This window comes from Gossypium hirsutum, chromosome D05 (assembly GCF_007990345.1).
Source record: "Gossypium hirsutum isolate 1008001.06 chromosome D05, Gossypium_hirsutum_v2.1, whole genome shotgun sequence".
In the NCBI taxonomy this organism is placed as follows: Eukaryota; Viridiplantae; Streptophyta; class Magnoliopsida; order Malvales; family Malvaceae; genus Gossypium; species Gossypium hirsutum.
The window spans coordinates 17,335,226-17,350,510 of record NC_053441.1 but is presented as its reverse complement, the minus strand read 5'-3'; the positions used below and the strand labels follow the sequence as shown (position 1 = coordinate 17,350,510).

At 32.4% G+C, this 15,285-nt stretch overlaps 2 protein-coding genes across 3 annotated transcripts; one reads left to right on the top strand and one right to left on the bottom strand.

Annotated features, from left to right (window-relative positions):
- The first annotated feature begins 1,462 nt into the window (after positions 1 to 1,462).
- Positions 1,463 to 2,726, top strand: LOC107905446 (uncharacterized). Its single transcript, XM_016832102.2, has one exon. The coding sequence runs from the start codon at positions 1,644 to 1,646 to the stop codon at positions 2,514 to 2,516; it is 873 nt and encodes a 290-aa protein (XP_016687591.1). The 5' UTR covers positions 1,463 to 1,643; the 3' UTR covers positions 2,517 to 2,726.
- Positions 2,727 to 9,732: 7,006 nt separating this feature from the next.
- On the bottom strand, positions 9,733 to 12,132 carry LOC107905447 (probable jasmonic acid carboxyl methyltransferase 2). 2 transcript variants are annotated; one of them, XM_041094070.1, is made up of 3 exons: positions 11,723 to 12,132; positions 10,357 to 10,629; positions 9,733 to 10,267 (listed from the first exon to the last, which is right to left on the bottom strand). In XM_041094070.1, the coding sequence occupies exons 1-3, from the start codon at positions 11,990 to 11,992 to the stop codon at positions 9,854 to 9,856; spliced, it is 957 nt and encodes a 318-aa protein (XP_040950004.1). In that variant the 5' UTR covers positions 11,993 to 12,132; the 3' UTR covers positions 9,733 to 9,853. The 2 variants fall into 2 exon arrangements, with proteins under 2 accessions (XP_040950004.1, XP_040950005.1); XM_041094071.1 differs by having other exon boundaries at positions 11,694 to 12,131.
- Between the last annotated feature and the right edge of the window lie 3,153 nt (positions 12,133 to 15,285).

Genomic DNA, 15,285 nt, shown 5'->3' with positions numbered 1-15,285 from the left:
CACAAATAAGATTGGTTAATTGTGAAGGGGTGTGACCAATACAATGCCAAAGGATGCTACTTCTTCAGCTTTACAAATGTACTAAAGAGAATTAAATGAGTCACAGGGTTCCAACTCGAAGAAAAAAAAGGTAAGAATAGCCCATGTGATGACTTAACCTTTGCTTTTACCAAAACAAAAAGGTCACTTCCTCTATGATCCATTAGTTCATGCGTGATTATATTAATTAATGAACCTAACTCAAATGTTTTTTTTTAAAGAACCTCTCAATTGTATGATAATTAACCACAGGGATATTTACAAAAAAGAATGTAATCAAACCCACCACAAATTCAGCATCTGGTCATTGTCAATCAATTTTAAGATGTTCATATTCACTTAAACATGCATCACATCCCCCCCCCCAATATTTTTAATCTTTTCTCTTATAGATAACGGCAAAAAGTTCCCCCAATATTATTTGTCTTGTTGGAATGACATGCAGGAAATTTGGACTTTTTCTGGGTTCCTCATAACTTAATTGTTTTTTCTGAAGTTGAAATATAAGATGGGCTTCATCTTCTACTTAATTCTATATTTGGCTACATAATTACATCAATTCCTAAGCAACTAATTTGTTAATTGTTGCTTTTGCTATGTTTGGAAATTATTTTGAAATTGGAACTATAATTAAATGTAAATTATTAGGATTATCTATCATCTTTATCAAACAATTTCAGACACTAGAAGCATTCTAAGACTTTTGTTTTTCTTGAGCATATAAATCCCTCCAATTCAATGCAAAGGCATATGACTATCAAACAAGTTGCACATAAATCCCCTTATTTCCCAGCTCTAAAGTACTAGTGAGTATATTCTAAAAAAAAAGGGGTACTAGTCAGAATAAAATTATTCATGCCTTGCATGCATTATTTGAACGTTCCTAAACAAAACAGCACACATCATTAATAATCAAACATTAGAATGTGATAACCAGAATGATTGTTCACTTCACCTTAATCACATAATAATAAAATACATTTTATGACCAACTGTCTATTTTTTCAAAAGGCAGTCGCAACCATGTATGTTACCGTAACACAAAAACATATAATAAGTAAACTTCTTACATTAATGTTTCTTAATTAATTTCAGAAAATTATACAAAGAAATGAAGAGGCGAGGACCCACATTTACTTTAGATAATGGGAAGACAGACATGCGACACAGCAATAAACAATAAATTAAAAATAGGTTAATTGGTGCAACACTGGGACCCTTCCAAAGTAACCCGTCCGTTTCCCTCTGGTGTACTGCAGACTGCGCACCACCTAACCTAATTCAAGCTTCCTCCCCCCACGCGTGGGTCTGCCATGGTTCGGTCCGGGTTCTATTTTTCAGTCTCCCTTGGTTCACTACCTCTTCCATGCTCCTATATTAATATTCAATAATCATTATATTTCCCATCTGTTATTTTTAATACAGAAGCGGACAATTCTCTTATATATAATGGCCTTGGAATCTATTCAAATCATTCAGTTTCCAAGTACCTCAAAAAACAAAAAACACTACCAGCTTCGAACTTATTTTCTCTTTTAATAAACTCTGAAAGCTACCTTAAACCTTCTCTTCCCTCAATTCCTTCTTTCTCTTATTAATCAATTATGCCTTCCTTTGAATTTGATAATGTTAAGGCAGAGAAGCAAGATGCTTTGTGGAGATACAAGATGGAGAGGAAGTTGAGGATGGGTCTTAGCTTCATCGGGTTTCTCTTGGTTTTGTTTTTGCTGTCGTGGCCCTTGTTCCCAACTTTGATTCCTGACACCGTCGAGGTTGCCGGAGATTTTCTCCGATATTTAGTTTCCACTTTTAATAAGCCGCTCTTCACTTTTGTCCTCCTAAACATCATCATCCTCGCTGTTTTTGTTTTGTCTACCCAAAACCAGACCCAGAAACTAACCACCACTCCCGACATCTACGACGAGTACGTTAGCTCTCGCCGGTGTATGCAAACATCGGCAGTCTCCACCTCCGCTCCTGTCACGGAAGAGACCACGGTGGACAAGCAAATCATTCTGGTGGAAAATGCGGCTGCTCTAAATTCTCGAGCCAAGCCGCAACGTACGACTACTGGCACTGGCCGTGATACTGTTACAGAGACGAAACGTTCCCTCTCACCAGTTAAAGAACAACATCAACCTACGGAGAACCGGACAGTGACACGTACAAAGCCTCTCTGTTCTTCAACCGAAATGATGAATCAAAAGGAGTACCGAAGAACTCGATCAATGGTTTCAGAATCCCGAAGCCAACGACCACGGGAGTTTCGGAGGTCGGAGACGGCTATGTTCAGCCGAGAACTGGTGGTTACAGATGCTGAGCCGCCGAGGAAATCAATGGACGAGATGAGCAGCGAAGAGTTTCGGTCGATAGTAGACAGTTTCATCGCTGAGAAAAAGAAAACTCTGATGCAAGAAAACACCGCTCATTACACTAGGAGAAAAGACAAGTGCATGTCAATTGTGGTTAAGAATTAAAAGATTAGACAGAAATGAGTGAGTTAAAACATAATCTATCTCGATCTTCGTATTAGTAGGCTGATCAGGTCCTATGTTATTAATTAGTATGGGATAGATGTACAGCGATAAAATTTCCCGGGTTTTGTGGGAGTAAATTTTAAGATGATCAAACTTTATGGGTTATTGTGCTTCTTCCTTTCTCATCTATGAAATGGATATTCGTTTAAAGCTCTCTGGATCTATGTGTTTCAGATTTACTGATTTCCGTTTGACCCAGAATCATGTGTGCAATTGTGGGTATATTCTTTTCTGGGTAAAAGAAAAAAAGGGGAAGTGAAGTTGTAATGAAAGGATATATAATTTTACGAGGGCCTAAAACAAGAACTAGCAGCCACGGAATTCAGATTTTTTGGAATATTTGGGTTTTCCTTTTAAGAAGCAAAAGGAACTTTGATTCTATTCCGTTTTCTCAGTTTTTTGTTTTCCTCCCTGACATGAGAATTCATTTCAACTCTTTTTACATTCAGATCCTTTGCTTCTTTCTGAGAGAAACCCTTGTCATCTATGCCAACTTCAGATATGCTTCATGCAAACTTTGGTTATAGCTTGGAATCATTATTCTACATGATCATAGCATAGTTTCTATCTCGGCTTCATGCAAACTTTGGTTATAGCTTGAAATCATTATTCTACATGATCATAGCATAGTTTTAGCATCCCATTTTGAGTCAACTTTTTTTTTTTGAGTACTCCATTCACCAACTCTTGTCTGACTGTTTCTTTTTTCTCTGTGCTAATCAGTACCCAAAAATCCAAAGGGTCCAATGATGAAAGGTAAACAGTGTAAAAAGGCTATGAAATACAGTAAAAGCGCACGCACACACACACACACACAAAAGGTGAGCCGGTGGATGTTTTGCTTAATGAATACCCAATCATGAAAATTACACTGTTATTCTGATTATTATAACATTTTTGTTAATAGTGGTGTCTATAAAAAGTTCTTTTTATACCTGCATAATGGAGTAATTAAATGTATAGAGTGTTAGATGAATTTACTATCAAAAGCTTGAAAATCTTCCACGGGAAAGTCAATAACTTTTACTCTACTTTAGCCACGCCCACTACCATTAAACTAAACTGGCTTTGTCTTAATTTTCATTTTAACTTTGCTTATCATCATCATTACCTACACTAACTAGTGGGGGCTTTGAGGAACTTTAGACATGTATCATCTTAACAGCTTTGTCTTTAATTTCAGTTTTTCTGCGATTCCAGACAAAGTTCCCACCACCACCTTTTTTCTTCCTTAATTCTCTGTATTGTCCCTTGAAAGTGACATCCCAATTCTTCTTCTAGTAATTCCTTTTTCTTTTAAATGATTACAAAAATCAGTCAAGTACAATAACCCCAAGAAGAATTTTAAGTTAACCTTTAAAAAATAAAAAATACAACTTGGTTTTTTATTGCTTGACAAGGGGACCATTTGGGATTAATCCATCAACAAATTCATTTTAATTACAAGGCTGAGCATCGGCATCATTGTGTTATCTTAGAACCATTCCATCCATATGCTTCACCGCATTGTTTAAGAGCAAATTCACTATGTTTTATACTAATATGTATTCCCCTTATTTGGCTTTCCTATCAAAATTATTGATTTTGACCTTAGCTGACAACTTACATTGTTTGTGATCTTTGCAACTCTATAAGTAACCTCAGAAACAGGAAAACTAACCATGGGTTTTCGTTTGACTGACAACTTTAAACTAACTATGGGTTTTCATTACTTAATAGAGACAACCAAACATCAGTTCCCATGGAAATGAAAGATCCCAATTTCTTGAAAGAAGGCTGGTTGCTTGTTACACTTAGATTCATGTTTTGATAGCAGTAATATATATATATTACATATATATATATTTGTCTTCATGGATAAATATATTGAAGCAATAGGAGGGATTCTTTTGTATGTAATTAAAGATTGTCATTTCATTTCTATTATAGGGTTGACGGGTGTCGCAGGATGAGAAGTCCAATCATTAATGGATGATCAGGATTGAGGCAGCTGCCACAAAACTCTCCTCGACTACTATTCTTTTTAGTGCTTTTTTGAGTTTGAGTTTTTATCTTTGGATTTTTGTAAAAGAATAAGCAATCTGTGAGAGGGATGGTAAGTCCGGAACCTGCAGCTATTTCAATAATAACATCTTTTTACATATAAATGTTGAGAACAACAATAGTCAAGTAAAGGAATAAAATGATATATTATATTTTGCAAAAATTGGAAAAACAAATTGTTTCACCCTTCATTGCCCCATTGATTAAATTATAGGCTTAAAAGGGAGTCATGGCTTGCTTAGTAGCTAATATAATTGTGAGGCTATGGTCGGGTTCTAAGGGCATGCAGAGCAGTGGAGTGAGTCGATAATAATCTAATTTTTTTTTAAAAAATGGAGGATTTTATGGATCGATGAATTAGTCAACATCAACATCGCTATAAAATAATTAATCAGTGTTCTCTTTTAGGATATCAGTCTTTGCCAAGTCTTTTATTTGGTTAAAATTTAAAACATAATTGCCTTCACTCCAAACCCTTTTATCATCACCCTGGTGGGGGATATCTTTGCTCTTATTGATATTAATTCAGTAACTAAATTTGAAAGTGGGTTGGAATGAAAAAGGCAGGCAGGGGGTGTGCAAAATGGGGAAAACCAAATACGTAATTATAATGGTACAAAAATAGCAAAGCCAAAGCCGAACTGGCAGGCAATAGGGAATCGGCATGCAGAAAGTGCAAGTAAAGACCCAATCAGATGTCAACACCAAATCTGCTTAGATTGGAAAGAAACAACACAAGTGAAAATTGATGGAGGTGTCTAAATTGGGAACCCTGTCCTTTGCCCTTATTTCAAGCCTCGGCCTCTCCAAATTGGGTGATAAGGTCGTGGGACAAGTTGTTGCCTTCATTCTGCCTGGCAGCTTTACCCTCTCTACAATTATTTTTGTTCACTTTTTCAGTCCTTTGAGATTTTAGTAAATTCAAAATCGAAAATTTTAATTTAATAACAACATGGCATTCAATGTGTTTCTTTATCCACAAAATTTAAATCTAAAATTTATGGAAACAACACTAAACAGTTGAATACTGGATAATTTCCTATTCTTTTCAATCCTTAAGGGTTATGGCTAACATAGATGATAGATTCATTGAAATGGTATATTATGATTTTTATTGAAACCAACTGCTGTACGCCTCAGACCTCGTGATTGAGCTACGCTTTCTTTTCTTTTTTTCAAAAAAAAAAATGGGATAAGTGTCACGACAGCACCCACATCACATGTGTCTCTAATCTTAAGGTTATTTCTATGGGATTTCAATTTAAATGTTAATTTTAGTTTTTATGAGAAAAACTAGCATATATTTGGACTTGGTGCCACAGAAATTGGATCGTCTCACATTGGAAAGGCCCTAAAGCATTTAGCATTGGGCCAAATGTAAATGTCCGGAAATCTTTAGGTAAAATTAATATCAAAATATAATGAATGCATTTCTGTTTCGTGCTTTCCCAGTTCCAACTTTCATAACAAATGATATTCTTCCTTTTATTTCAAATTAACAATAAAAATGCACAGGAATCCATCCTGCCCCACCTCATTTTGAACAATATAGTTTACTCCTTCATTTCGCTCAAATCAAATTTAATTCAATTAATATTTAAATCTAATTACTAAAACTATTACTAATTTATATATGTGAATAGTGAAAATGATTCCTCATTATATAATCTCTAGTCCACAATAGTCATTGAATTTGACAACTTTTCTGAATTTGCTCCTTGTGATGACATTACATTTTGAGTTTATGTGATTTACCATAATTTGATATGTCAAATTCGGCTCTCTACAACAGTTAATCAATTTGTTTGCAAGCAATTTACGAGTCTTTTCTATATTTTTCCTAGTTTTTAGTTCTTATTTCTAATACGATTTTACCTCTTTTGAAACCTAAATTGACAAAACTATGCCCTTGGGAGACTAATGATTGATTTGAGCTTGTGTAGGGAAACAACGACAGTCAAACCTTGAAGAAAGTTGCATCTAACGTAGGTGTCGCGGCACCCAATCCTTTCACCCTGAGCTTGCAAAACTTCAACGGAAAATCAACATGGAACTTACTATCATGGGAGTCATGACACGGAGCCTACAAAGCCGTCATACCCTTGAAGGTGTTGAAGTGAAAAAATTGAGGCCAAATCTAGTGGGTGTCACAACACCGAGACCCCTAAGACCTACAAGTTTGCCATTATTTTGGGTGTCGTGACATCAAAGTCTGGGTGTCACGATACTGTTGCCTAACGGCTTAAAAGCTGTAGACGCAATTTCATGTCCAAATAAGCTTAAGTCATTTTTCATTTAAGGACATAATTGTCAATGTTAGATTAAATATAAGTGGACTATAAATACCACTTTATAAGCTTTCGAGGTAGATTTTGGTTGGCTTAACATCTTTCGTTAGTTTCATAGTTTTACGTTAAGTTTCTTTTCTTTTTTGTTTATTTTCTTTTTATTTTTAGATTAAGTTTTTCTTTTCCTTTTTAGAATATATTTTCTTTTTGTTGTTTCATTTCTTATTTATTATTGAAGACTATGTAAAAGAGAGATGATCAAACTCTCGGGCTTCATTTGATTTCCCTCAATGAAATGAGCATTTTCTTAAACTCTTCACTTCTATTTTATGCCTACCATGTGTTTAATAAAATGCTTATTTGGAATTTAAGTTTGATTATGTGCTAAATTGGTTGATGGTTTATTTGTTAGTTTAAGTTAATGTTTATTCTTAATTAATTGATTGTTTGATTATATCGAAATGCTTAATATGTTAGAATTGACGCCTCTAGTGAAAAATCTAGATAAACGAGATCGAGATGAGGGCCTATCATTAGATCGTTCGATATAATTGTGTTGAATAGTGAGACTGAAAGGAGAACCTAGTTGGTATATCTTTTAGTCTAGGATGGGACTTGGAGGAGATTCTTAGCTAAGAATAACAAATAATCTAATTGATATAGGTTTATTAGCTTAGTTAGAGATTAACGAATCAATCGACCTATCATTTTATCATTTTCTTTGTCTAAAGTAATAGAGAAGAAGATTAGATTAGTTTGTTTAGTTGATAATTTAAATTTAGTTTATAAACAATTTATTTTGAAATTTGCACTAATAATTTTCGACTCGATTAGATTAGTAATTGTTTAACTTGTAATTAGCTTGATAAATACATTTACCAGTTTAGCAACCTTTAGGGTTCAATCCTTGAAATTCTTTGTGTTTCGTTGTAACACATATAAAATTACAACTTACAATAAAAGTGTTTTTGTGTCGATTCATAACCCACCCAACATTAACTTTTTTGTGTGTGTGGTAAAAGAAATTAAATTAAATTATTTAATTATTTTTGGGTCAAACTTGGCCATAAAATAAATAGCTCTCAGCGATAAGAAGGAAAGCCTAAAGCAGGTTGAAGGATTTTAGCATTGAAAAAATTGAAGGTGTCATCGTTTTTCATTTATTTTAGTTTTAATCTCAATTGTTTCATCTTTTTGTTTATTCATCTGAAAACCAAACACATAACTGCTCCAATCTAATTTTTATTTTATTTTAATTCCTAGATTCCAATACATTCATTAAACCCTCACCAAAATACCGTTACAAATCATTCAATATATCTACATTTCTTTATACAATTATTTTATAAATTTCTTCATACTTAAAGTAGCTATCCGGAACGCTATAATTTCTCATAATTAAATCTAGAACTGAGCCTACCCGTTTGTCAACTCTCGCGAGTTTATCTTTCAATATTAAAGAAGGAGAGAAAATGATTTTCATAAGAAAAAAAAATCCTATATTTGATTTAATAAGTTTCAGATCACAAGCACAATTCCTTAAATTGTAAGGTGGCTTGATTAAAGGATTACAATTAAATGATGCATAATTGTAAAATTGAAGTGAATTGAGGAAATTCAAACTTGGATATGGTATTTGATTGAATGTTTGAACTCAAATGAGTTGGAGAGAGGGCCTTCCCATCACATTAAATCATTCGGCCTACCCATCACTTATATAGATTTGGCAACCTAGCTAAGCAGCTAGCCACGTTTTAAATGTTGTATTCAAAAAAAATTTTGTCCACGGACGAGACCTTGTCATGTACACATTTCAAATGAATGGTTCCTTGTTTGGATCCAACACGTGAAATGTGCACGAAATAAACACTCTTTAGGAGCTGCAGTTCTGTTTAATTATAAACTTGATTATTGAGTCTGAAAAGTGAACAACTTCGTGTTGTAAAAAACGAAGGTTACCAAATTAATCACTCTATACTCTCCCTTGACATTGGTTGATGTTTAATCTAAATGATTTATGCGAAAAATTTCATCACTAGTCATTTAACTATTAATAAGTCTATATTTTTTTCGTTTAATTATAAAAAATTACAATTTAATATTTAAATTAATCGAAATTGATCATTTAAGTCACTTCACTGTTAAAATGACAGCAGATATCAACGGGGGCGGTTAAGTCACCATTCATCAAGTAACTAAAGTTTTTTTTTTTTTTGTTTATTGGTAAAAATCACTCAATAATTAGTAAGTTTTTATCATCACCCACCTATAAAAAAGTTATAATAATCACTAACAAATTGATGACATAATACATTTTCTCATAGGCTTAATAGCTAATTTGGTGTCTGAATTATAACTAAAGTATCGGTTTGGTACTTTTAGATTTTTTGACGGTAAAACAATAAAAAATCTGAAAATTCATAATTTATAATTTTGAAATTAAAAAAAAACTTGTTAAAATTACAATTATGCAGTAGTTAATAGAAGAAAAAAATAATTCTTTTTTTAGTTTTTTTAAAATTTTAGGCAAATTTTAAAGCATTTAAATTGTTTTAGATTTTAGGTATATTTTAAAATTTAAAGAATTTTCTTATAATAGTAATTTTAAAAATGTTTTTACAATTTCATAAAATAAATTATGAAATTTAAGATTTTTATTGATGTTTTTAGATTTTCTGTTAAAAAAAGTCTAAAAGTGTGAATTTTCTTTTTTTTGGTTATAGTTCAAGGAAGAAATTAATTATTAATTAATTCAATGAATTGATATGCTACGTAATTAATCTATTACTAAAAGCTTGATAACACATTGAAAAAATTAAATAAACTTAAAATTAATATTTTCACTCACTTAATTTTTTTATAATAAAAATAATGTAGACGTAACTGGCAAAGATTTGGCCCAATGGGAAGCCAGGTTTTGGACCAATCATATCCACTGATTTTACTTCAAAAAAGAAAAACATCCATAGGCTGAGCTTCCAAGTTGATATGACTAGCCTTTCTAACCAGTGAAATCACGAAATTGATGTACTTGGTTCTAGTCTTTGACAAGTGATTCCCAACAATCTCTGCGAACTTGCTGAATAAAACATCCATCGTATCTTGTCCCAGTCGGAAGTGGGATTCCAACATCGATTCTACCACCGCTCTGATGGTTTTAGCCACTCGCTCTCCCACCATCATTTTCCCTTGTTCATTATGGGTGTCAGCAACCGCGCCTCCATCCCAGTCCACTTCAAAAGCTTCCAGCCGATCAATTATGAATGATCCTTCCTTTAGAATCTCCACCTTTAGTTCCTCCGCACACGGAGCATAGTACGGTGCATTGAATGACGCTACTTTGTCCTCTTCAGTTAAACCCTGCAACAATATGTGTTAAAAAAAGTTGAAATTAACCTCAATTCCCACTTTCGCCAATCACTTAATCAATGCTTGAAGTAATGTTGTACCTCTTTGACCAGGCTCATCAATGCTTCAGCTAACAACTCCCACTGATAGCACCCATCTTCGGTTGTGGGATCAATGGATTTCCTGCCCAGGAAAGAAAGGACCATGCGGCCACCTGGGACCAACTCCTGGGAACGTGACTTTATGAACTGTGAAAAATCAGCCTGGAACTGCGATGAATAAGCATTCACCATGCTTTGCGGGCTGCTCTTTGAGATATACACTTTTCCTTTATTTAAATGCTTCACGGCATAGCTCTCCAGCCCCACCGGAACCTGAAGATATTAAATTCAGCATTTATTATTTCCTTAGCCACATCCAAGCACCCCCACCAAATTTTTATATATTCACCAGAGCTATGTTTAATTAACACTTACATCAAAATATAAAACCTATAAGTACTCACTTAATCAACAATAATACTAGGATTTTCTTCAATGTTGCCAGAAGCTTTTGGTGCAATTCCATATTTTGATGTAAATCCATGGTTTCATTGCTTTGCTATATTACATATTTTGGTTGTTACTAACTAGATTGCAACAGGGGTGAAGCCCAAATTTCTTTTTTAAAGTGGCTGAATTTGAATTATAAATTTTTGAAAGAGCTATAAAGATATAATTTCATTATTGTATTGATGTAAAATTTTACAGTTTTCAAGGGATTAAACTATAATTTTTTATTTTTGGAGAAGGTATAATTTAATTTTAAATATTAGGAGAGGTCAAAATATAATTTTATCATTAAATTAACTAAAAACTTTCGAGGGATTAAAAAAGCAATTTTGCATTTTTGAGCCTGCTTACGACAGATCCTTTTACCGGTGAAAAAAGTTAAAAAAAAAAAAAACAAGAGAGCGAAAATCAGTGATATTTCGGGGATATTCATCCCTAGGGGTCATATTGAAAATTGTGGTCACTAGGAAAAGTTGTCCCACAAACTGTACGATGAGGGGCGAAAACCCCCTAAAAAAAACCTTTAAAAAGTAAAAGTAAAAGTAAAATATGCTTTTAACCCCTTTTAGTAATATAAAAATTTAATTTAATCTTTTAAAAATTATTAAAATAATAAAATTATATTTTAATATCATACAAATTATAATTTAATTTTGGACACTTAAAATTTTTATAGTTTCGCCCTGTATAAGATGATGCAACAATGATCGAATTTGCAGGTATATGTGGATGATGGATCTCATTACTTATCCAGTAATCTAATTTCTTCATTTTTGGTATAATATGATAAATCACTATAACAGTTTTGTTAATCTATCCAACATTGAGTTTGATGAGAACAAGCATTGTTGTACAACGTGCATGAGAGTTTTAAGTGAAAATTTTACCTTCATTTTAGGATTATCATGGCACTAACCTGGGAGAGCCAATGGAGACTGGAAAAAGAGTAGACGAAGTGGAGGCTGTTGCTAGGGAACAATCTGCCATAGAAAGAACCTGGGACACCCGATATGAAGCACTGGGAGGGTGCCAATCCAATACCCTTCTCTTCTTTCAGCATCTTGTAGAATGCCGGTAACAACATGGATAAGGAATTGAAATCGTTGCTATAAAGGTCGTTAAAGAAAAGCCTAAACTCCGGCACCCGGCGCCTGAGGTGACCGCTCGTCGCTCGTACTATGTCCATTATCTGCGAGATAACCGACAAGGTGTTGGGTCGTGGAGCAACCCTAGTCTGCGATTCCCATGCTATCTATATCATAGTTGCTTGAGAGTTCTAGTAATGCTTCTTCAATGATGGTTTTCCCGAAAGATATGATTTTCCTCTAACAAATCAAAAGAAGCAAAGACATATAGAGAGTTAAAGGAAAAAAGGAATTAATGGGGAAAACATGTAAATCATGGTGTTTTAATGGCGAAAAAAAACCTGAACAGTGGAGTTCTTTGCATAACTAGTATCGCCATTCCCTTTGTTCATGTGAAGCACTTGCACTACTTCCATGATATAATTTCTGTGTCTTAATTTTATTGTATACTGTATATAACATGCAGAAGGAGAAAGCAGAATGAATAGAACGGAGCACAAATGGATGCCCTATATATAGACTTACTGAGTAATTAGTGAGGACGAGGAAACCTTTGATTTGTTTCCAAAGTTGTGGTTGTAATAAGGTAATGTATATTTTAAAGAAAACCAATTGCAAAAAATATATATATAATTTTAATACTGTTAATAACACAAATTCTATTATTAATGTATCAATACGATAACATTTCCGCATTTTACTAATATGGTGCTAATTAACATTTTAGCATGTTATAAAAAATTGATAATACGAGTTACAAAGTAATTTAACTAAATGGATTCATAAGGATGATCCTAAAAATTAAGGCTTTTAGGTACCAATAAAAACTTGTCACATCATTAAATTTTAGAGATATGAAATTATTATTATACACCCATCCATAAAAAAAATATTTTATGAACCCTTCCCACCACAGTATTCATGGTCCCTTTTCAATTATTTAATTACATTTAGACAAATTTTTTTTATGTCATTGACACGTGATTTTGATAATTTTGAACCCTGAACCCAAAATATAGAACCATAAACTTGAACTTGTAACCCAAACCCTTAAACCTAAACCTAATCTCCAAATCCTTGAACCTTGAACCTTAAACCTTAAATCTCACACCCAAGCCCTGAACCTCGGGGTTCATGGTTCAAGGTTCGAGGTGAAATAATTACCAAAATTATGTGTCAATTACATGGAAAAAATTACACAAAAATTATTTTTTTTAAAAATTGGTTACACAAAAATAAAAAAATATTAACTTATGGAAAAATAATAATTAAAATTTGTAAAAGAAGAAAAGATTTGTTTTAATTTTAAAAAAATAATTATTTTAAGTAATTTAATTAAGGTTAAATTAAGTTGTAAAAGATATTAGTTATAGATGAGTGCATAATAATACTTTGTTATCTTTAAAATTTAATGAGGTGGCACTATTTTATTGTTGGCTAAAAACTATACTTTTTAAAATGATTCTAATATAATTTATTCCCAATATAATTTATCTATTTAGATTTATTTTCGCTTACCATTTTAATTATTTTATTTTATTTTATTTTTAATTCGTATATGTTTATGGAATACTTTTTGATGCCTTAAATTTATAACTTACTTGTTTTAAAATATGGGGCTTCAGTTAGTGCAGTGTTTTAGTACAAGTATAAATTCGTTGGCATATTTTAGATTAACACGAAATAAAAAAAGTCAAACTTAGAAAACGAGGTGAGACGAATTTAAACCAGTCATGCCAGGGAGCCTCAGGAGTAACCCAAGGAGAGGGTGTAGGGGCGAGGACCACTCTAACTTCCGCCTAAATTTAAACCACTCGTGCTAATAAGGTTAAGAATATGAATCGATTTCATGTTTTAGTTTTTGAGTAACCCTACGTTTAAAGGCGTTTGGTATTGTGGTCTTGGATCATTTATCTTTGCTTTTAATTTTAAGATTTTTTTTCTTTTCGTTAAAAGTACATTCGATGAATTTCATACCATTAGTAAGGATGTTGAGAACTATAGATAAGTAAAAAGATGTATGAAATGTTGTTTGCGCTTAAAATAAGTCATGAAATGAAAATACCTCACCCACCATGAAAATTTAAGGATTTGTGCATGTTGAGGTTTGAATCATTGACATACAACATATATGCCATTTCCGAGTAAGTATGTACAATCCCCATTGCATGTGAGGTACTTTTACTGTATGAACCTCAGTCTTGTAATTTTAAAAATGACAAAAATTTATTAACTTTCAACAAACAAGATTTCGATATTTCCAATACAAAGTTACCTATTCTAACTATCTTACTTGATACATACAAACTTTTTTCAATATTGTTGAGTTCCCTATACTAACTATCTACCTAATTCATAAAAAAAATTTGGTAAGCTCTTTCTCTCCTATCATCAATACTCTTCCCAATTTCTTGATATAATCTTAAATTAAATTTAATTGTAGATGTTAGATGTGAAATTCAACTATTTAATCTATGGGTCTAGAGTTAGACTTTTGAGTGTTTATTTTTTACATTAAATTCAATTGTAGATTCAACTATTTAATCTATGGGTCTAAAGTTAGACTTTTGAGTGTTGGGATTTCGAACAAAATGACGAGGATGGTCATAAAGAATTTCTTCATTTTCAAGGATTGCGAGCAGAGGCGAATTCAAGTCACCCCACCCTGACTTTTGTAAAATTTCTTTCAATTTTATTTACGTGGCCTCCAAAGTTTTTCAAACATTCTTTAATTTGATTTCTTTCATAGAATTTATAAATTTAGTCAAATTTTTAGTTTAATTTAGTCTAGTATATAAATATTATTTGGTAAAAAATAAAATTTAATAATTACAATATCTAAGTGTAAATAGTATCTAAATATTAATTAGATAAAAATAAACTTAAATAATTATAATATATAATACAAATTGAGCATTTAATTTAATTTATTTTTGTAATTAAGATTATCCCAAATTAAGAACATGTATGTTGTATATAAATATTTCGGCCCCTTTAATCAACAATTTTAACTTCGCCCCATCTCAAATACTTTGATGGGCGGATCTTGTTTATTACTTTTTCTAAGAGAAATATTTAGATGAAAAAAGAGGGGGGGATTTGCTTATGTGGTAAGAAGAGTTTCTCCTATTATTTTTATACGTATTATAAAATAAGTATTTAATTGAGTTAGATCTTAGGAATGAACTAAATATCAATTAAGTATTTATTATTTAAGTTTAGAAGGTGGTGCCCATTTTTTAATTAATCTACTCATCCAATTTTTTTAATTAATCACGCTATGAATAAATCCAGTTTACTCGGAAACCATTGTTTTTATCTTCCTTTTGGAAAGAGAAATTTATACTTGGATGGATTGGTGGTTGTTTTCGGTGTGTTAGGTAAAGACCTTTTG

What these genes read in the sequence shown, in the direction of transcription:
- LOC107905446 (XM_016832102.2), top strand. Translation starts at nt 1,644, where the DNA reads ATGCCTTCCTTTGAATTTGATAATGTTAAGGCAGAGAAGCAAGATGCT.
- LOC107905447 (XM_041094070.1), bottom strand. Translation starts at nt 11,992, where the DNA reads ATGGACATAGTACGAGCGACGAGCGGTCACCTCAGGCGCCGGGTGCCG. An exon ending in GTCTCCATTGGCTCTCCCAG is followed by an intron (nt 10,630 to 11,722) that starts GTTAGTGCCATG and finishes TAATATCTTCAG; the next exon opens with GTTCCGGTGGGGCTGGAGAG. An exon ending in TGATGAGCCTGGTCAAAGAG is followed by an intron (nt 10,268 to 10,356) that starts GTACAACATTAC and finishes ATATTGTTGCAG; the next exon opens with GGTTTAACTGAAGAGGACAA.